Below are 20,498 nucleotides of genomic sequence, written 5' to 3'. Positions count from 1 at the left end.
AATTGTACGAGATCGAAATTGCAGACGATTTCAACCCGACTCTTTGTTGTCCGCGACGGTAACGTGTAAGAACCGGACATTGAAGCGACATTCCCTCTTCATATTGTTGTTTCCCACATAAGAAGACACAGAGTCATACCTACCTGCATAAAGGCTTCAGTAATTTGTGCGCTTCTGCCATGGATTTCTAGGGGTTGTTATTGTGTGTGCATGTCTTCCCATCAGAGTACAAAAACGCATACTTGAAGAACAAAATGCCCTTATGCAGCTATGCCTTTGGATGGTTTCAAGCACAAAAATGTCGACTTTTACCAATAATGAAACAGAACGATTTCAAGCCCATGAAATGGATCATGACGCTTCTCCTGAAATCAAGAATTCTAACCAGGTATAGTTATTCTTTTGGGATCAAGTACTAGTTACAGTAGGTACTACAAAAACAAGCTTGTCTAAATTAACATGAACGAACCATAAGAGTGGTAAAAAGCAGAATCTACTTATAAGTCAGCTGCTGCATAAAATCCATGTTGCCAATGTTCTTAACAAAAGAGAGGAAAACATAAAACTTCAGATGGTGGCCGCCACATTTGCATTGTAAAGGAAACTTGATTGAAGGGAAGGGGGGGGGGGAGAAAAAGAAGACTCCTACACTCTATTCACTACTACCAGTAGCCATCAAGAACTCTCCCTCGCATACTACCTCCCCTCCAACATATGCCTTCCCTTCCATTTTGGCTATTCCAAAGCGCTTCTGCAGCTTAACAAGATTCATTCGCATGACCAAGGTGTCACCTGCAATCACTGGCTTCCTGAACCTTACTTTGTCAATGCCTGCAAAGAAGAAATTTTCACGAGAGCCACCCACATCAGGTTGCAGCATCACCAATCCTCCGACCTGGGCCATTGCCTGGATCAACAACCACATCCGTAATTATTTTTCCGGACATACAAATTGCAAATTAAAGCCCCAAAAGTCCACGAATGCACTTTTTTCTGTTGGGGGCCAGGCTAAGTAAAGATAAACTAGAGCATAAGATGCAACTTAAGCAATAAAGAGGATGAGATACATTGCTCAGTAAGAATCAAAAGAAGCTGAACATTTGGGAGCAAAGGAGCTGGGAATATTTTGATATCTGCATTTCTAGTTTTGGCACCTCTCCATTAGGACCATTACCCTAAACTCTGTTTCACCACAAATTCCAACCATGGAGAATGTTCTGAAATAGTTTATAAACTATTTTTTCACAGAAATTATTTTACTAGCATAATGCCTCTTTTTGACCTATTGAGAAAGAACTTAATACCAATGGTTGTTACATCATAGCCAGATCCAGAGGGAGGATCTACAACTCATCAGATGGGAAAGCTTCTAGCTAGACAAAAAAGGGGTGGTGCAGCCTTATAGCACCACCAGGGCCAATATCACAATATTCACCCACCAGTTAAAAATCAACCTGCAAAGGATAAGAGCTAGACTACTGGTTGCCAATAAATGGTTGTGCAGCAAAAAATGGATCTTTTAAGAATAAGCCGCTCTCTATTATATGAACTAAATAAGGTATCAAAGAATTTAAATTCCTTCTGCAATTCTTTACATGATACCAATCCTTTCCAAGACTGCTAAGTACATTTGGGGTAATTAGGTACTCATTCCAAGAGTTATTTCAGATTTTATCTGAAAATTTAAAATGAAGTCCATGAGTGAATGTGGTTTCCAATTAGAAACTCAAGAAAATGCTTCTCCCAAGACAGAAAGCCTCTTGAACAGAAGTGAAATTCAGAATCTCACTTAAACCAGGAACCAACAGCCTAAAGCAAGAAAACTACAGGATGCTTCTTTCAAAGGGAAAAAAGAGAAAGTCAACAAATTCTTCCAATTTTTGGCTGCAAAGATGGTGTGATTTTATGGATAATAACAACATACTGATTCTTATTGCTAGATAATTCAATTATCAAATCCTAATATAGACTGAATTTCATGATTATTATTAGACTTAAACAAACATCATAGAACGGGTCCGATTTTGGTACAAACATCAAAAAATTAATTTGAAACTGAAATTCAGGTAAAACAATATAGCTGCTGGGTTTAGAAGATAAGAAATACTGACCTGAATCTTGACAGATTGAATAGAGATGTAAGAAAGATAGAACAGCAAACCAGATCATGAATCCACCCAATTTTCAGGCTTAGAATCTACCAGAGCCTCACCTGGAATCCACCAGATTTGCTACTGAATCTACAACAGTTAAACCACTCCTGAATCCAAAATAGTATGTGATGCAGTTGCACGGGTATGGCTGGACCGGCATAACCCAATCAGGAAACCTAGACCGAGATGAACCAAACTCAAACCGGGGTAATTCTGATCCAATAGGGGTTGGTAAGGATTTGTTACATATTTGGGGCTATTTTTGTACTTGGCACTTTAATTTTATATGGGAGTTTAGGTAGAATTGGTAGAGCAGGAGATTGACTCCCATTTGCTTTCCAATTGTGTTTTAAATATGTATAGGAGTGGTTCTGTTAGCCTCTATTTAAAATTACCCACCAATTATTTAGAGATTGAATATTGAATTTCTGTTTGAGTTGTTGCCAGCGTGACCTGTTTACCATAGCCGATCTGTGCTACTGGTTTCCCTATCCTTCTCTGACTTCTTCTTACTTCAAGAAATCAGGTCAGTCTCCCCTCCTCCCTCCTTGCTTTAATTGTTTCTCCTATGTTCCTCCCTCTTTTCATATTTCTTCCCTGCTACCTGTGGTATTCTTGAGTTAAGCAAAAGCTTTTAGAACTCCTTGGAATCTAAACAGTAACTTAGCTCTGGAAGACTAAAAGATCTTTGTCCCCGAGGTTCAACCCTGCTGGAAGATTTCAACCTGAAATCAATCAGGTTTCTGCTAATCACCTGATGCATTATACTGTTAAGACAGATTGAGGAAACTAACCCATCAGACAGAAGCACAATGACCCAGATTTAGAGATCAATAAGGCAGAAGTAGCGAAGATCAATAACTGAAGAACGAAGCAAACCGACAAGGCTGAAAAACTGGTCGAAGGCTGGCCTATACCTTCTGAATATTATAGGAAACCAAGATTGAGAGAGTACATAAGGTGGACAGAAAATTGAAACTTAAGATATATAAGGTTGACACCTTGAATGTCCTCATCACAATCATTACCATAATCAGCATCTTCATCAAGTAGGTATGGCTTGGTTACTTCCACTACATCATCCTCCTCAATGGTATTAGAAACCAATGCATTTAACTTCTTCACATAGGACACAATTTTGCAACATTCCCATACTCCTGACAACTAAAGAACTTAGGCTATGGTTGGCTGCACTCCCGATTCTTGCTCACTGGTATCAATTTGGGAGCAGAATTCTGTTTGGCATGTCTGGTTCAATTCCTTGCTCCCACGGACTGGACCGGTGCAAAACCTCACCAAGAATTAGGAATCAAAAAGCATTTTAAATATTCTACTTGCATTCCAAAGTAAAAAAAAATAAAAAATAAAAAAAGAACCCTACCATTAATTCATTGACCTCGATAAAAAAAAAAAAAAAAAAACCCCACCCTCTCGATACCCTTACCCTCCCCTTGATATCTTCTTCGTTCATTGGAGCTCGGAACTGATAATTTCACCTCTTGCTTGACTGTGAGACGCAAGAATCTCAGGTAATCTGTCATAGCCCTCTCTCTCTCTCTCTCTCTCTCGAGTGGTCCGATCTCCCCATTTCCCACCTTTGTTCTTCTCTTTGCTCATCATTTTCTCTATCTATTCCTCTATCTTTCTACTTCATGTCTCAAATCTATCTTGAATTGTTTCAAAGATGGCTAACCAAACTGAATCTTCTGATTCATGAGTCTCTTCCCTCTGATCTATGCTGTTTCATGAGCTGTTGCTTCTTCTTTACTCATCGTTTACTTTTTCGATAGGAATTTGGGCAATTGGGGTTAGCAGAGAGAATCAATTTGGGCAGTTGCTTCTTAAATCTATCTTTTTCCTCAAACTAAGACACTCAAAATAGAACATAAACTTCTGGAGAAAGCCAAAGTTTGAGAACGAGAATCAGTCCTAATCAAACTTCAGTGATAAAAGAATAGAAAAACATGCATGACACTATGAGCTATAAACAGATTTTCCACAAATATATAAAATCAGTCTCACAGGTGGAATTACTGGGTTCCACCCATATTACACACTGGAGAAGCACATAGGTAGCTTTGCTGGGGACTGAGGTTGATGAAAAATCATCTCAAATATAGCACTCATATATGCTGAGCACAAAAGTGTTCAACAGGAATCCAAAACAAACAAAATTTCAACAGTTGTCAAAGTGATCTGTACACTACAATGAGATGTAATTTTCGCTAGAATTAACAGGATGATAGACTGGACAACAAATCTCACTAAAACTGACAAATTCAGGCCAACCAAAAAACCACCAATCTATTATGCCCTTATTAGTTTCAGAAAACCAGTATACTTCAAAATGCCATAAAAATTCAGTGAAAGCACCAATAATTATGAAATTATAGGGTCTACTAAAGACTTATGCATTAAAACAACCACTAAGACTAACCCTAACTTTAGGCATCGTAAATTTACCCTACAATTTCACCATAATTTTCATCATAACAAATTAAGGATGAATTATCATAAATTTATCACTAAATTCACAGATAAATTTTGGGTCAATTATCAAAATATTCAGAGACAAGGAAAATTTATACAGGTAGAATTTTTCTAGTTTACAATAAGACTGAAAATCAAGGTCATGTACTCTGTGTTAACACCTTTTATGCATGTGTCTTGAACAAACTTGAAATAAAAGCACAAGATAGAACCTTCTAACATAACCACATTACTCCCTATTGAGCTTAGAAACTAAAACTAGCAAGAAGAATAAAAATATGAATAGATTCTCATTTACTGATATCATCCTCCACTAGAGAAAATCCAATACATGCTGAAGTTCTTGGGTTTCCAAATAACATGCAGATATCTCCAAGGAACACCTGAACCAGAACTCAGCCACTTGATGTCCAGAGCAGAATCACTCTCAAATCATAATACCCAACCTTCCCTAAGAAGATACAATTTCCAGGCCTTCAATAAGCACCTTCAGATCTGTTGAGATTGACTCATAGACACCAACAGGACCAGGGGAGGGAAACACACATAATATAACCTTCATGGTCTCTAAAAATCCAGACAATACCAGTTGGACAGTACCATAGGAGCTAACATTAAAATTTGGTTTGAGAACAGTTGGTGGGGGGAGGAATCCAATCACAATGTGCGTGGAAGCAGAGTCATATAAGAGGGACTGATGTCATGATGTCCACTGTCTTCTGAAATAATTGATTCGAATCCCATGAAGGATTTATATGATAAGGAAATTATGCTAGGGGAAACACGAGAAGGAGACCAGGAAGGACCTCCTAAAGAAAGACAGTTGACATAATGCAAACTGAATAACCCAAAGAGACAGATACCTTGCTCACAATGTGGCCTTCCATCCAGTGTGGATGAAGAATGTTATTTCAAAAAAAATGGAATCTGACCTCTCATGCAATAGTTTAGGTCCATGAAGAGAAAGGAATACAAGGGTGTTACAAGATAAAGCTTGGTGATACAAGGATATGGTCAGACATTAATTCACCACCCTTACTTGATCAAGTTTCATGCTTGCAAGAAATGCATCAGGGCTGACAGATCTTCTCCTGATACGTTCAGTTCAGGATCACATTTTGTGGAGCATCAATACAAGCCTTCTTTTTTTTTTTTTTTTGGGGGTGGGGTTGGGGTGGAGTTTCTTCTTAGGCTCTGGAAATAATCTATAGAACACACGATAGACATATAACTCATGATGCGAAGGAGAGAGGATCTAGTATGGTTTCAGAAAATTGACGCATTTTTCCTTCTAGTTCTTTTTGTTGCCAATCGGAAAGGAAAAATAAAACATTCATTCTACTTCTCCTTGCATAATATAAAGTTTCTTTTACTGCCTCACAGAGACCTCCAAAATGGTCAGAGAAGACATGCATGAATTAGGGTTGACAAGAAGCATGGTTTTCAATACAGTTGAATGGCATAACCAATCCATTTAGTTGGATAAGGCTTAGTTGAATTGTGTGGAGACCTCCAAAATTATTAACTTTTATCAAGCAATGCACTCTATCGTTTACTATAGTAATCTCTCTCTCAAACAACTGTAATAATGGTGCTTCCACAAAACTCTTCAGAATCTTAGTGAAATCAAATCAGCGATATCATGTTCAGTAGATCAGTAGATCAGTAGAAAGTAGACCTTAAAATCAATTAATTCGGATTCCCCAATGCTTAATATCCAATTTGGAAATCTTCCATGGCATAGCAACTTTTAAGAAAAGGATAGATGTCTAACAAGAGAAATGCAAATGCACATCTATTAAACTGTATAAGAGCAACATGAAATCTGAGCCATATCACCATCAAACGATAATACAACTTCAGAAACTTAGATTTCATAACCACGCTCATGGCTAGATACAGCTAATAAAAAGATGCGGGAACGAGAAATACCTCAATCATGAGAACACCGGGCATAATGGGCCTCTCAGGGAAATGTCCAGGGAAGAAGTTATCATTTATTGTTACGTTCTTAATGCCGACAACTGAGATCCCAGGATTGTATTCGATCACTCTATCCACCAGAAGAAATGGAAACCTGAACCACAACTCCAAGACGCGAAGTAATTAATCGAAATGTAGAAGGAAATTTTAGAGTTCGATGCTGTCTTAAAACACCAACCCAAAACAATCGATTGCAATAAGTGGCAATCCAAACGCAAAACCGTGAATTCACAGGAAAGTTAGCTGACCTGTGCGGCAAAATCTCGCGAATCTGGTTTATATCCATAACGGTTGGAAATGCAGCATATCCTGCCACAAAGCTCATGAATTCAGAAAAAAACTCAAGAATACCAAAACCCGAATTTTATAAGCAAAAAGAGATTTGGAACAGAAAATACTCTTTTCTATGGGTATCTCCTTGTCTTCAGTTTCTGCACCATTTGCGGAGCAGCGAGTGATGAAGCTACTCCTGTTCTTTGCTGCAATGGACAAAACACTAGATCTGGGTTTGGAAACAGAGATTCGAGGCAAAGAGTTGGTTCTTTGAGAGAAGGCAGATGCAGGAGCTAAGAAGCCATGGTCAAGGGTTCTCCGATAAGACGTGATTGGAGATGAGAAGGAATTGGTTAAGGCAGTAGCTTCCATGGCAGATTGAAGAAGTGAAGACGAATCGCCGTATCAGAAGAAGGCAATCGATCTAAGTTAAGTAGTAATAAGTAGAATGGATTTAATAGTAACGTTTTTAGGTTGAAAGTCGTTGGATGGCAATCAAAGAAGCGGAGATCCCAAAGCAAACTTGGAAATCTTTTCGAGTTTTAAACCACCAAACCAGTAACCACCACATGCGCGCAACCACGAGGGTTTCGACATTTTTCAAAAGGGGTTTAGCTTTAAGTTCGCCTCTGTTGCTTCCTCACTGTAGTGGCACTCCGCACTTGAGCTAAACTCCAAGGTGTAGACGAGAATGACTGAAGACTGACGACGATACGAAGGGAAACAAATGCCCAGAGCCAGCCGGCCCTAATTGACTGGGTTGGGCCGGGTTGGCCTTGATTGATCCTATCAGCCCTTAATTCTTACTCTTTCAGGATCGGGTTGGACCTAATTCACCTTGTATTTTACCATTAATGTCCCGTATGAATTTCATTTATGTCCCTATGTGAATTAAAAAAAAAAAAGAAATATTTTCCACACCAATCATTCTTGAAAAATATTCTCAACAAGATATAAACCCATAAAGGGTGTGAGTGTTGTGAACGAATTAAAAAATAAAGAGTGTGAGTAGTGTTGGTGGATTAAAAAATGAGTGTGGATTGTGTGTCTCGGAGGAGCAGGCCTAAAATGATCATGGAAGAATTGGTAAGGAATGATACGCAATAACTCACTCAATCTAGATCATAGCGTGATATCAAATAGAGCTGTTTAGATAGCAAAGATCCATGTTGTTAATCGCTTTTAGGTGGAATGTCCCGGATATGTGGCTTTGTTTCTATTGTGAACTCCGTAGTCAACCTCATTTAGTTTGGATAAGGTTTGTTATCGTTGTTGTTAAAGTGTGGGTGGGGTGTGTCATATGTGTGCATTTATGATCTAATTGATATACATTACACATAGGGTTCGGCTGGCTTCATCAGGCCGGGCTCATCCCAAGATCTCAACCCAGGTTCCGTTTTTTCCTTTTGGCATTTCCGCTATTATTGCTTCTCTGAAACGACCGTCCACGCGGAGAGAGAGAGAGAGAGAGAGAGACAGAGAATCGACTCAACTGTAAGGAGTAGGGGGGTCTAGGGACTAGGAACTGCAGTGCAGCGATGGAGATCCAACTGAGTCGGACCGCTGGCTCCCCATCGCAAGCCTCTTCGGATCACCTAAGCTCGAACTCAAACCAGAATGGAAACCCTAATTCGATGCAGTCATGGTGGGAAGCTATTTCCAAGGCTCGATCGCGCATCCATGCCCTATCTTCGATCCTCCCTTTCTTCACGTCTCTCTCCTCTCTCGCCGACTCAGACCGCCCTGCTCGATCTCTCCTCGAGTCCCATGAAGCCCACATGACCATCTCCTCTTCTCTCTCCTCCTCCTCCTCCGGGTCCGGCGATGATCCTCTCTGTCAATGGCTTTACGAGACCTTTCAGTCTTCCAATCCCGAGCTCCGCCTCGTCGTTCTCTCCTTCATTCCTCTCATTGCAGGAATCTATCTCTCTCGCGTCGTATCTACGGCTTCCGACAATCCAACTCCATCTCTTGCAGGCTTTGAAGCTGTTCTCTTAGCGCTATACGCTTCTGAAACCAAAGCTCGCGGCGGAAAACCTATATTGATCTCAATTCCAGATCTCTCGCAGCCATCGCTGTACCACGCGTCACGGAACCAGTCTGCCCATCGGGTCACCGTCGAACCTCAGCCGTCCATCGGGGTTCTCTGCCATCCTCTCGAACCACAGATCGACGTCAAGTCGACGAAACGGGCTTGTATAGTCGCCATCGCGCTTGATTGCTATTTCAAGCAAATCTCTCAGATGCCTAGCTGCTCCAAACTTGACTTGTGTCAGTTCGCCGCTGGGTGGGCGGGGCAAAATTGCCCCTGCAAGAGTGAACTTGACGACATTGCTGAAGGCGGGTGCTATGGGAATGAGAATTTTGCAAGGGTTAGGGTTGCAGATGAGGACGAAGAGGAGGAAAACGATCTGATTCGGGATTCTGTTGAAGGGATGAACAGATTGGGGATTGGAGAAGATTGTAACGAAAGTGGGTTTTCCCGAGGGTCAAGAGTTCCGCTTCCCTGGGAGCTTTTGCAGCCGGTATTGAGAATTCTTGGGCATTGCCTCTTGGCGCCCCTGAATTCGCAAGATGTAAGGGACGCGGCCTCGTTGGCAGTGAGGTGTTTGTATGCTAGGGCATCGCATGATCTGGTCCCACAGGCGATCTTGGCCACACGTAGCCTCATTCAGCTTGACAATCGGGCACGCTTTGCTGCGAAGGCGGCAGCTGTTGCCAATGTTGCTTCGAATGCGATCACACCTAGCAAAGCCAAGAAACCAGAGAATCTTTTGGTTTCATAATGAATGGTCATTGGATAGTTCGTAGGCAGTTACCAGTGCTAGTATGATCTCTCTTGTATAGTCAATCTACAGCAGCAGCTCCTTAAACATCTCTGAGATGATCAATGGAGTAAGCATTTGTAAGATTTCTTTGTTGTAGTGAAATTATTTTTTATTAGGTTCCAGATATACTCACAATTCACCGTATGTATTTTACGTTTTGATTGATCTTAGTAGTTGGTGTCGTCTATGGTTACATATTCCGCATAATGATTTTGAGCATATTGTCATACATTGTGAGCTTTAGCTTGCACCCATGCATGTGTTCTGGTTTGTTGATTTGAGATGATTTGTTCACTATTTCTTGCCTGTATGAGGTTGAATTCTTAATGCCATCCCCATTTAATTGGGTGTAATATGGTCTGAGAAAAGAAAAGATAAAGAACCGGTGGTGGTATCATTTTGTTCATGAAGTGATCGGAAGTAAATTGTTCTCTCTTTTCATGATTCAAGGGTCAAAAGCGTAACCCTAACTCCTCAGAAGTTAAACCATAGTTCTCTTTACTTTTATTTCAGCTCCTATGTTTCCAGATTAATTAGCCGGGAACAATTTGATCCTTCAGAGGTGGGCTTTTATGTGTGACTTTCAGTTATGCATAAATTGGAAGGGTATCATACTCAGGTATATGTATCTTGTGCAATATCTGATCTGGTAAACTAATCTGCTAGTCACTAGTCAGTAGTCAGCTGGTCATTCATTGTTCTGTAGCTCCTATGTTCGTAGGTTGCCTGGCTGGTGCCAGGGTCTGTGGAGTAATACGAAGGAGTACTTTTTCTTCTCTGGTCATTCTAATGGCATGGGATGCTATCCTTGTTGCAATTGGTTAGGTATCTGGATGGAAAGCGGCTGCAGGATATTTGCTTGAAAGGTTTCCAGTGTCCTAGTGTTGGAGAAAATAATATTCTTGGGTACTAAAAAGCTTGGGGAATGTTTTTTTTTTTTTTTTTTCTAATTTTTTTTAATGATTGGTTTGCAAACTCTGCACAAACAGTTCAAATCATGTCTGGCCTTAAAGGGGACAGTGGAATAAGTCTTCTCTGATTTAACTAATGTGTTGTAGGACTAATATGAAACTCATTGCAATTGATTTCACTCCACACCACCTGGAATTTCAATAGGTATAAGACAAGGTATTCTTATGTAGGTAAAAAACAAAGAGGAGCCGCTAGCACAAAATTTGAGCTGCTTGAATGGATGCAACAAGCCAATCGATAAATATTTTAATTTGATTTCTTAGTTGATTATTTTGACCATCCAATGATGCAGTCTTACTCTGCGCCTAATGAAAAGACGTGTTTACTCTCAGATACACCATCAAAGTTGGATCTGTAGACGGCTGGAACTCCACTTGGGAGCATTATTTGCACTGAAAGCAGATAGAAGAGGCTGGCAGCCTTGGTAGAGGGCCTATATCTTAATATAATTGTGTTTGATCATCCACTTGAGACTCCACTTGTTTTTCACATTCCTGTAAGACCAGTACCCGCATCCAAAAGTGGCCTTTCCATATACTTCCAGTTGGGCTTTTGCAAACCTCTGATAGTCTTGCATTGATGTTCCATTGATTTCCCATTCTCCAGTCCATTCCCTGCCCAACAAAAGAAGAAAAAAAAAACCACAGCAGTGTTAATTTGTTGAACATCTGAAAATCTTATCTAAGAGGTTAGACCTCTTCACTGGTCAATGTTTTGTTAATACAGATTCTAAATCAAAACACACTTGTGTAGCTCTGGCCTAGCTTGCTATTCCTTCAGATCATCTTTCACAAACATGATAACATCACAGACTATTGCTTTTGGAGCACTCAATAACTTCTCTTTGTCACTTGAAGTTTATAATGGAGTCCATTGTTTCAATATTTAAGCATTCACAGTTCATGTTTGGTACGTGGCTTTATCGCTCTAGTGTTGAAATCATGTGTGGAGACTATATAATTGGTGCTTACCTTCGAAACTCAGTGGACCATCTATTGTGGTGACTTCACTCAACTGCACTGAGCGGTTGCTGTAGATAAAGTCAATATTCTGTTGTGCAGTCAAGTTGTTGAATACAGTATCATAGAGATTGTAGTAGTGGACATCAATAACAGAGTCTTTGAGGCCTCTTGCTAGTTGGGGGAACTCTGCAGCATCAGAATTATTCAACCTGTTAGATAGGATCACATAAGCACTTGAACTGTGCTTCCTTACAGTGTCATAACCAGCTTTATAATATTTATTTAGGTTCTCAAATGTGACCCCAGGCGCGGGAGGCTCATTGATCAGTTCCACTGCAGCAAGGCTTGGATTGTTAGCATACCTGTACATCAATGATAGTTTGAGTACTTGAGTGGTTAGGAACCTTCAATTAGTCAGTCATTAGTACACTGAATTACTGAAATAAGTTGTCCTGATTAATGATGATGATTAGAGATATATTAGTTTCAGCAAATGTGAAACATGCAAAGAGTCATCTCATGTTTATGGAATGGATCTGACACTTGCAGATCAGTAGAAGTATGCTGAAATTTATGGGTATTAACTTGGTGGACAATGTAAAAACTTATGTTGCAGTATATTGTAAGGAAGTTCTATGGAAGGTTAATTTCTTGAACCTAGATGCTAAGAAGTCTATGACATTAACACAATCCTGTATGTTGGAGGCTCCCCATTCCTGATATCCATCTCTTGTACCACTGTGGTCGTTGCCATTCTGCGAGCCAGGAACTGCATGCAGATCAACTCTAATCTTCATACTGTATGTCCTGCACAAACACAAGGAAACGAATTTTTTCTTTTTATTCCATGACATTTCAAATTTACTTCTACTGTTAAGGTTCCTTCATATGTTTTGTGTTTTTTCAACTTCTTTTTAATCTGCATCGGTGAAGAATGAAGCCATAAGAATTATGAGGTAAATGGATATTTTCTTAAAATTGGCTTGTAAATGCTTCTGAATATGCAAAAATATGATTTATTGCTACTTACTGTGCCCATCTAAAAGCATTATCCAGAGCTTGTATAGACCCACCAACAAAATGCTTGGGTGGTGGATCACTTGCTATCCACCATCCGACTGGAATCCTCACTGCATTTAGACCATTTTGAGACATGAACTTGAAATCCTCTTCCACAATGTAAGTGCTCCAGTGGTCCTAAAGTGCATAGATCATTAGTCATTTATGTGCTTATTTAATTTAGTAGTTGTGAAGGACACTACTGAAGGTTATTATTTCTTATGTAGATTAAAGGGGAAGAAGAAGAGAACTTTCTCTTTCCATATATATTTGAGACTATGAGGAAACTAGTGCAGATTTATTGTAGTTGTTAGGAAAAGATAGCTGGTTTCTTACTCTCATAATTTGAGGTGCTCTGTCAGGACTATAGCCATATGTCAATTGGAATTCACCTTGCATGGTGTGTACAATCTTCATCTCAAACACAGAAGGATTGTCATCTCCCCAACCTTGATCACCTTGAAAATCGGCAGTCACCAATGTCTCTGTTTTAGTCTGCTTGCAAAACAGAAAAATGATTATCCCATATTAATGAAATATGATTTAACACCCATTGGTATCTGGACTCTGGACTCAGATCAGAGTATCTTCCATTTTTAACATGACTGCTATGTGTATACATTAATATTAGGAAAGCCACTGTCTGTCCTTGTTTGTTTGTTTGTTTTTTTTTTTTTTTCCCCCCCTTTCTTTTTTGAAATAAAATGGACTTCATGGATCCTAAATTTCAAGTAGTGAACTAGTTTTTGCATGAAGACCCCTCCAAAATAAAGTTTTTACCGGTAAAAACTGGCCATTTGGTGCTCGGATGCGGAAATTACGGATTCGCTTGGGATCATTGCCGTTCCTTACAATCTGAAACGTTTCTGACGTACCGGGTTGGTTTGAATGTGCTACAGCTCTTATTCTCTGGCCTCTTGTACTAATTCCCACATACTGTTTATTGAAAACTCAGAGGTTGAAAGTGGACTCATTGATCCTCCACAGCTGCATATGGTTGAGAAGATGGCATATCAGATAAAGGAAAAGAAAGAAAAAGAGAATTGAGTTTTTCTTCACCCACAGTGAAGTGAGTATATCTTTAATCCACAGATTCTGATCGATGTATGATATTCCTGAAATAGTGCCGAGGATATTTTGGACTCCGTAAAATGGATCATGGTGGGGGTAGAAGGAATAATGACACCCGAAAGCTAGATTCTCTTTGTGCAATGCGAAGAAAATTTCTCCACCATAAGAAGATTATGTGATCTCATATAAACTAAATTCAAATTGTCTCTGTAATTGCGATACCTTAAAAGTTTCCCAGCCGGAGGCGTCCGTGCGATTAGTCACCATAGTGGCTCCACCACCATTCTCGGCACTGAGATATTTCTTTAGCTTCACAGACATGAACTGCACTTGGGTTCTATCCTAAACATCAAAAGACCATACATTAGAAGAAAGAGGAAGGGGAATGGAAAAAAAGAGTCTTGATCTAAGAAAAAGAGTGAAACTCTCAGGCCCTCTGACTATCCGTTCCGGTTACTATGTGGCCTTCACTAGAGAACCCGATCACACCCCCTCTTAGTCTTCTCTTTCCGGCCATTATCTCCTTCTGGTGATGACGTGACACTTGGCAAAAACTCATTCCATCGAAGAGCCATGGTGTCATCCACCCTTCTGCAACAAGCCATCCTCCAAGATTCACAGCTTTGATTGGTAAACCCAGAGAAGGAATAGAGAGAAGAAATGAACTAAGGTAGCTTGCCATCTCTCTCTCTCTCTCTATCTTTGCGCTTGTGCTGGTTAAGGAGTATATGTCGACTCATTGGAAGTCGAATTTTCATTTTTTTTGGTAACCCATTGGAAGTCGATAATAAGTGAGTAGTTGATATTGTCAGCTATGGATTCAAAGCTCTCATGTGGAACTTTTTTTTTTTTTTTTTTTTCTTTCTGACTTGCAATAGTGGTTTGTACTGTGGAAGATGGCCTGTCTGATTAAACGATAGAACATGCTCGCAGTCTTCGGAGACCATTGAGAGCGGATATTGCCATAATCTCTGGAGCTCCTCTTCGCAATTTGCTCAATTGAAGCCTTGAAGGAGAGTTTGATCTATATTCTTGGTACAATTACAGCAAGACTAGTTTGTGAGCTCCTTCCACATAGAGTGGATCGGGTTCATGTACAAAAACGACCTTGGTCCATAGATTTAGAATCAATTTTCTCTTTTTTTCATTTAATAGACTCTAAATCCACGGACCAAGAATGTACGAGAACATTCTCGTACGTGATGAACCTGATCCGTTCTCCCTTACACAAACTAACAATGATCTGGTTTCTGATTGGTGAATTTTGATTTATTCGTTTTGTTATATGAATTGATGATCATTGAGGAAAGAAGACCCAAGAAATTCCACTTTTTCCATTGCCTCGTCTCTTTTCTGTGTTAGTACCGACCAACTTTTTGGAGAAATGTTGACTAGTGAGAGCTGTGAGACTCAGATGCGATGTTATACATAGAACAAAGCACAATCTCATAAGTAGGCATTAGCAGTTAACAGTTGGACTGGCTTTTCCTTCACTGATGGTCATCAATGGCCTTGGATGGGTGCTTGGATGTGATGAATGGTACTTTGACCTTCAACAATTAGAAGAGAGAGTAATAACGATCTTAGATTTGTGAGTATATCACTTGGTGAAAGAAAACTTGATCCAATTATTAATGTCCCAATGAGACAAGGTCATTGTACATCAAAGCTAGATGGCCTAAATCCATAGAGGTACTATTCACAAAGATTTATCCTAAAGGTATGCAGGGAGTCTCATGCATTGGGTACACATTTTTTTTTTATTTATCTTGAAAGGTTCATTGATGAACCTTGAAGAAATGGTTAAGATGAGCTATTCAACCATGGTTTTAGGAGACCGATATCGATACCTAACTGATCTAGGATCAGGTATTGTATCAATATTTAGATAATTCTTATAAAAAATAAGAATAATATTGATCGATCATCCAGACCAATACAGCTGATCCCTGATAGATATAATCCAAGACCAATACCGATACGGATAACTAAGTCCTTGATTGCAACCCTACGATGTTGAATTTGGGTTATTATGGAAAATTTTAGAAGTGATTCCGATAAAAGTGCCTTTCAAACGCAAATCTGTTTCTTTTCTGACTTGGAATCACTTTTTGCGTTACGTTCCTCGCATTTGTACTTCCACAGAATCACTCTTTCGGAATGGAATCACAAAAAATCACTTCTTGTTCAGATCCATTCTTCCATAACGGAAATGTTGTCAAACGGGGGCCTTTGTTTCCAGTCTCTTGACGCTTTTGGTCTTCTTGTACCATATCTTGCCTAGCGTCTGGCCTTTAAAGGTTTTCAGGCTTCCAACAGTAGAGTGGTTGAGTGAGACTGAAGAATCTGGAAAGGGAGAACTCTGGAATTTTCCCATGGAGTACCCATTTGAAGCGTTGAAGGACAGCTCTTTTACGATCACCGTCCCGTCCTTTCTTCCTGCTGGTGAGTGCATGATGCAGTTCTTGGTTCACTTGGATTAATTAGATGTTACTAGAGTGAATTCCTTTTACTATTTTATTCATGTTCATAGAGTCGTAGGATGGATTATGGAGTTTGATTCAGACTCTACTTATGTCATTGAGTTTGATTAGGTTAGTTTCTATTACAAGTCTTTAAATATACATGTAATCAATTAGAGCAACAAACAGGAACTGATGTTGGCTTGCAAGCTTGTGTATGAGAAAATCTCCCCAAGTGAGTCGGATAATCTCCCAAGTGAGCAATCGGTTGGGCCTGATATTCTGGCCATAGACTGCCCTCCATGGGCGATTGAAACTCCAGAATTCAACCCCAAAGAACCTCCTCTTTCCGTGGGATTTAATTCATATCCATAACTAGTTTTTGCTACAGTACTGCCAAGAACCAGTTACAGAATTTTTTCTTTGTTCACTTATCTGATTTCCTGGCCTATCTTTGGTTGTTCCTAATAGATTTATGAGTGCAGGATCTTACCTGAAAGCATCAGTGGAGGAAATTCCTTCTAGGATGCAGACTTCTGGTTTTTGCATGGGCTACTGTATGGGATTGAATTCATATGTTGAACCATTTGATTTCCGAATGCTTGTTTCTGTCCAATGCGAGCATTCTATGGAAAATTAGGAAACTATTTCTCATTTGCCAATAATTTTTTATTATACCTTAGATTTGGGGAACTGATGTTGGTCTTCAAATAGATCTCAGATAACACTTGATTACCCAGATGTACAATAAAAATAGAGGAAAGAAAAGAAAGGAAATCGATGAAGGATGAGAAGGGGAAAAGAAGATAGATGGATTAGGCTTCTCACCCTCTCCCTTAGGCCTCCCACCCTCTCAAAATTTAGGCATCTCACCCACTCAAACGACTCTTTCAGCCATGAAGACAAACTTCAATTTCATTGACTAAAACTCTGTCTCAAAGTGCTGATCGATTCTCTTAATTAGGCTTGAAAGCCTTTACAAAATAGAAAGCAAAAAAAAAGGAAACATAATTACAAAAAAGGAAACCATTCCCATCTAAAACTTTCCTAATTGAAACTTAATTGTTTGACATGAAGAAGTAAAAAAAATAAAGGGAAACAAATAACAACTTCTGAATCTTCCAATCGATTTTTTGCTTGGCCTTTGAACTTGTTGACCAAGTCAGAAATAAGAGACAAAAAGGAAGCCAAAACTGAAATTGATAGGGCTCCTTCAAGGCCCCTACAGCTGTCCAAAAGACCTTCTAGAAGTTTCTGTCCAAGGTAGGAAGAATGGAGACAGATCTCACTCGATGGCCTTGCTGCCCAAGACAGAAGAAAAGTCCACGCAAGCTGGGAAAACAGACTGGAGCCTGCTTCTTGATAGGCTGGAAGTTTGGCCCAAATTTTGGGGCAGCATTGAACCACCTTGAACCTGTTTTGAAGGCTCGATCTACATCACCTATAGATAGCTAGAAGCCTAGAACTCCACCTGGGAGCATTATTTGCACTGAAAGAAGAAAAAGGAGCTAGCAGCCTTGGTAGAGACCTAATATAATTGTTTTCGATCATCCACTTGAGACTCCAGTGGTGGTTCACATTCCTGTAAGACCAGTAAGCCCATCCGAATGTGGCCTGTCCATAGACGTCCATTTTGGCTTTCGCAAACCTCTGATAGTCTTGCATTGATGCTCCCTTGACTTCCCATTCTGCAGTCCATTCCCCTGCAATAAAACCCATTCCAATCACAGCAATGTTAATTTGTTGAGCATACGAAAATCTTAACAAAGAGGTTAGACCTCTGCACTGGTCTATGTTTTGTTAGCACAGATTCTAAATCAAAACAGACTTGTATAGCTGTGGCCTAGTTTGGCATCCCTTCAGATTATCTTTTACGAACATGATAACATTACAGACTATTGCCATGGAGCGCTCAATAACTTCTCTTTGGCACTTGAAGTTTGTAATGGAGTCAAGTGTTTGAATATTTCAGCACTTGCAGACTTGCAGATCATGTTTGGTACATGGTTTTTTTCTCTAGTGTTGAAATCATGTGTGCTGACCATATAATTGGTGCTTACCTACGAAAATTAGTGGACCATCGGTTGTGGTGACTTCACTCAACTGCTCTGAGCGGTTTATGTAGATAAAGTCAATATTCTGTTGTGCATTCATGTTGTTGAATACATGAGAATAGAGATTGTAGTAGTGGACATCAATAACAGAGCGTTTGAGGCTTCTTCCTAGTTGAAGGAACTCTCTAGCATCAGCAGGTCCCAACCTGTTAGATAAGATCACATAAGCACTTGAACTGTGCTTTCTTACAGTTTGATAAGCAGCTTTATAATATTTATTTAGGTTCTCAAATGTGACCCCAGGCGCGAGAGGCTCGTTGATCAGTTCCACTGCAGCAAGGCTTGGATTCTTAGCATACCTGTAAATCAATGATAGTTGAGTGGTTAGGAACCTTCTATGATCTATCAGTCGGTCATTAGTAGACCAATTTACTGAAATAAGTTGTCTTGATTAATGAAGATTAGTGATGGAGCCAATAATATAGTAGTTTCAAAATGTGAAACATGCAAAGAGTTATCTCATGTTTATGGAATGAATCTGACACTAGCAGATCAGTAGAAGAGGAGATATGTAAGAGTATTAACTTGGTGGGCAATGTAAAAACTTATGTTACAGTATATTGTAAGGAAGTTTTATGGAAGGTTAATTTCTTGAACCTGGAAGCTAAGAAGTCTATGACATTAACACAATCCTGTATGTTGGAGTCTCCCCATTCCTGATATCCGTCTCTTGTACCACTGTTGTCGTTGCCGTTCTGCGAGCCAGGAACTGCATGCAGATCAACTATAATCTTCATACTGTATGTCCTGCACAAAGACAAGAAAATGACTGTTTGTATTCCATGACAGTTCAAAATGTTGTGTTTTTTCAACTTCTTTTAAATCTGCATTGGTGAAGAATGAAGCCATAAGAATTATGAGGTAAATGGGTATTTTCTTAAATGGCTTGTAAATGCTTCTGAATATGGAAAAATATGATTTATTGCTACTTACTGTGCCCATCTAAAAGCATTATCCGACTGGAATCCTCACCGCATTTAGACCATTTTGAGACATTAACTTGAAATCCTCTTCCACAATGTAAGTGCTCCAGTGGTCCTAAAATGCATAGATCATTAGTCATTTATGTGTTAATTTCATTTAGTAGTAGTGAAGGTTATTATCTCATAGGTAGATTAAAGGGGAAGAAGTAGAGAACGTGCTGTTCCAATTCTTATTTGAAACTATGTGGAAACTAGTGCAGATTTATTGGAGAAGTCTAGGTTTTTGTTGTTAGGAAAAGATAGCTGATTTCTTACTCTCATAACTTGAGGTGCATTGTCTGGGCCATAACCATTTGTCAATTGGTATTCACCTTGCAAGGTTTTTACAATTGTCATCAGAAACACAGAAGGATTGTCATCTCCCCAGCCTGAATCACCTTATAATCAGCCATCACCAAGTTCTCTGTTTTGGTCTACTTGCAAAAACAGAAAAAAAGATAATCTGATATTAATGAAATATAATTTGAAATATCCCATGAAACATATTTGATATAAGCCGTGTATATCACTGTGGATTGGATGTTGGATCTTGTACCATTGATGATATATACAACTCTTATCTTGTTTGCAGAGGACTGCTTTTGGAGGTACAAAGGATGGAATTATTATCCTTCCGTCCATCATGCTAGAACAATTAGAAATATCCCAGGAAACAAATTTCATTCCATATTTATTGAAAGATGTGATTCCCTGCTCTGTTTTGATGTTCTGTTTCTGTTTAGGTCTTGGCTATTGCTTACTGCACTCTGTTTTGGAGTTTTAGCTTTTTCTTCTTAAAAAAATCCCAGTAGTCCTCCCTAGTGACTGTAAGGTTCAGAGAGAGAAGGGTTGGGGCCTCTTGGAGGATTCCAGCTCCTCTCTTACTGGATCTCTCCACTAGGTATTGCTACTGATTTACTGACTTTCACTGTGCATTACTGCATATATAGTATGAAGGACCAAGTTTCCTGCATTGGTACTATCAAATTGTCGAAGGAGTGGATAGTTTCTACTTCATCAATACAGGGTGGGAGTATAATGATGACCTAAAAGGTTAATGGTCTAGTCATGGGTTATCTCACCAATGGAGGAAAGGGATTCTTTTTTCTCTACAGTGAAGGAGAATCCTAGATTCCTAGTAGTCATCCAATTTTCTCAGATAGAAAAAA

The 20,498-nt window shown here is 39.5% G+C and overlaps 4 protein-coding genes and 1 pseudogene across 4 annotated transcripts; 1 reads left to right on the top strand and 4 right to left on the bottom strand.

Annotated features, from left to right (window-relative positions):
• Positions 1-477: 477 nt before the first annotated feature.
• Positions 478-7,596, bottom strand: LOC122073281 (3-hydroxyacyl-[acyl-carrier-protein] dehydratase FabZ-like). Its single transcript, XM_042637838.1, has 4 exons — positions 7,025-7,596; positions 6,875-6,935; positions 6,576-6,720; positions 478-907 (listed from the first exon to the last, which is right to left on the bottom strand). The coding sequence occupies exons 1-4, from the start codon at positions 7,269-7,271 to the stop codon at positions 653-655; spliced, it is 708 nt and encodes a 235-aa protein (XP_042493772.1). The 5' UTR covers positions 7,272-7,596; the 3' UTR covers positions 478-652.
• Positions 7,597-8,230: 634 nt separating this feature from the next.
• On the top strand, positions 8,231-9,956 carry LOC122073280. Its single transcript, XM_042637837.1, has one exon. The coding sequence runs from the start codon at positions 8,438-8,440 to the stop codon at positions 9,683-9,685; it is 1,248 nt and encodes a 415-aa protein (XP_042493771.1). The 5' UTR covers positions 8,231-8,437; the 3' UTR covers positions 9,686-9,956.
• Positions 9,957-10,790: 834 nt separating this feature from the next.
• On the bottom strand, positions 10,791-12,164 carry LOC122073282. The gene is made up of 2 exons (XM_042637839.1): positions 11,671-12,164; positions 10,791-11,313 (listed from the first exon to the last, which is right to left on the bottom strand). Exons 1-2 carry the CDS (start codon positions 12,029-12,031, stop codon positions 11,186-11,188), a joined length of 489 nt encoding a protein of 162 aa, XP_042493773.1. The 5' UTR covers positions 12,032-12,164; the 3' UTR covers positions 10,791-11,185.
• A 102-nt stretch (positions 12,165-12,266) lies between these two features.
• LOC122074328 lies at positions 12,267-14,396 on the bottom strand. Its single transcript, XM_042639155.1, has 6 exons — positions 14,271-14,396; positions 14,014-14,133; positions 13,501-13,656; positions 13,057-13,218; positions 12,692-12,858; positions 12,267-12,468 (listed from the first exon to the last, which is right to left on the bottom strand). Exons 1-6 carry the CDS (start codon positions 14,394-14,396, stop codon positions 12,267-12,269), a joined length of 933 nt encoding a protein of 310 aa, XP_042495089.1.
• A 3,294-nt stretch (positions 14,397-17,690) lies between these two features.
• Positions 17,691-20,498, bottom strand: part of LOC122074327 — a 4,286-nt pseudogene continuing 1,478 nt past the window's right edge.

This window comes from Macadamia integrifolia, chromosome 3 (genome assembly GCF_013358625.1).
Source record: "Macadamia integrifolia cultivar HAES 741 chromosome 3, SCU_Mint_v3, whole genome shotgun sequence".
NCBI classification, from domain to species: Eukaryota; Viridiplantae; Streptophyta; class Magnoliopsida; order Proteales; family Proteaceae; genus Macadamia; species Macadamia integrifolia.
Note: the sequence above shows the minus strand (reverse complement) of the source record. Positions and strands in the feature narration are given on the sequence as shown.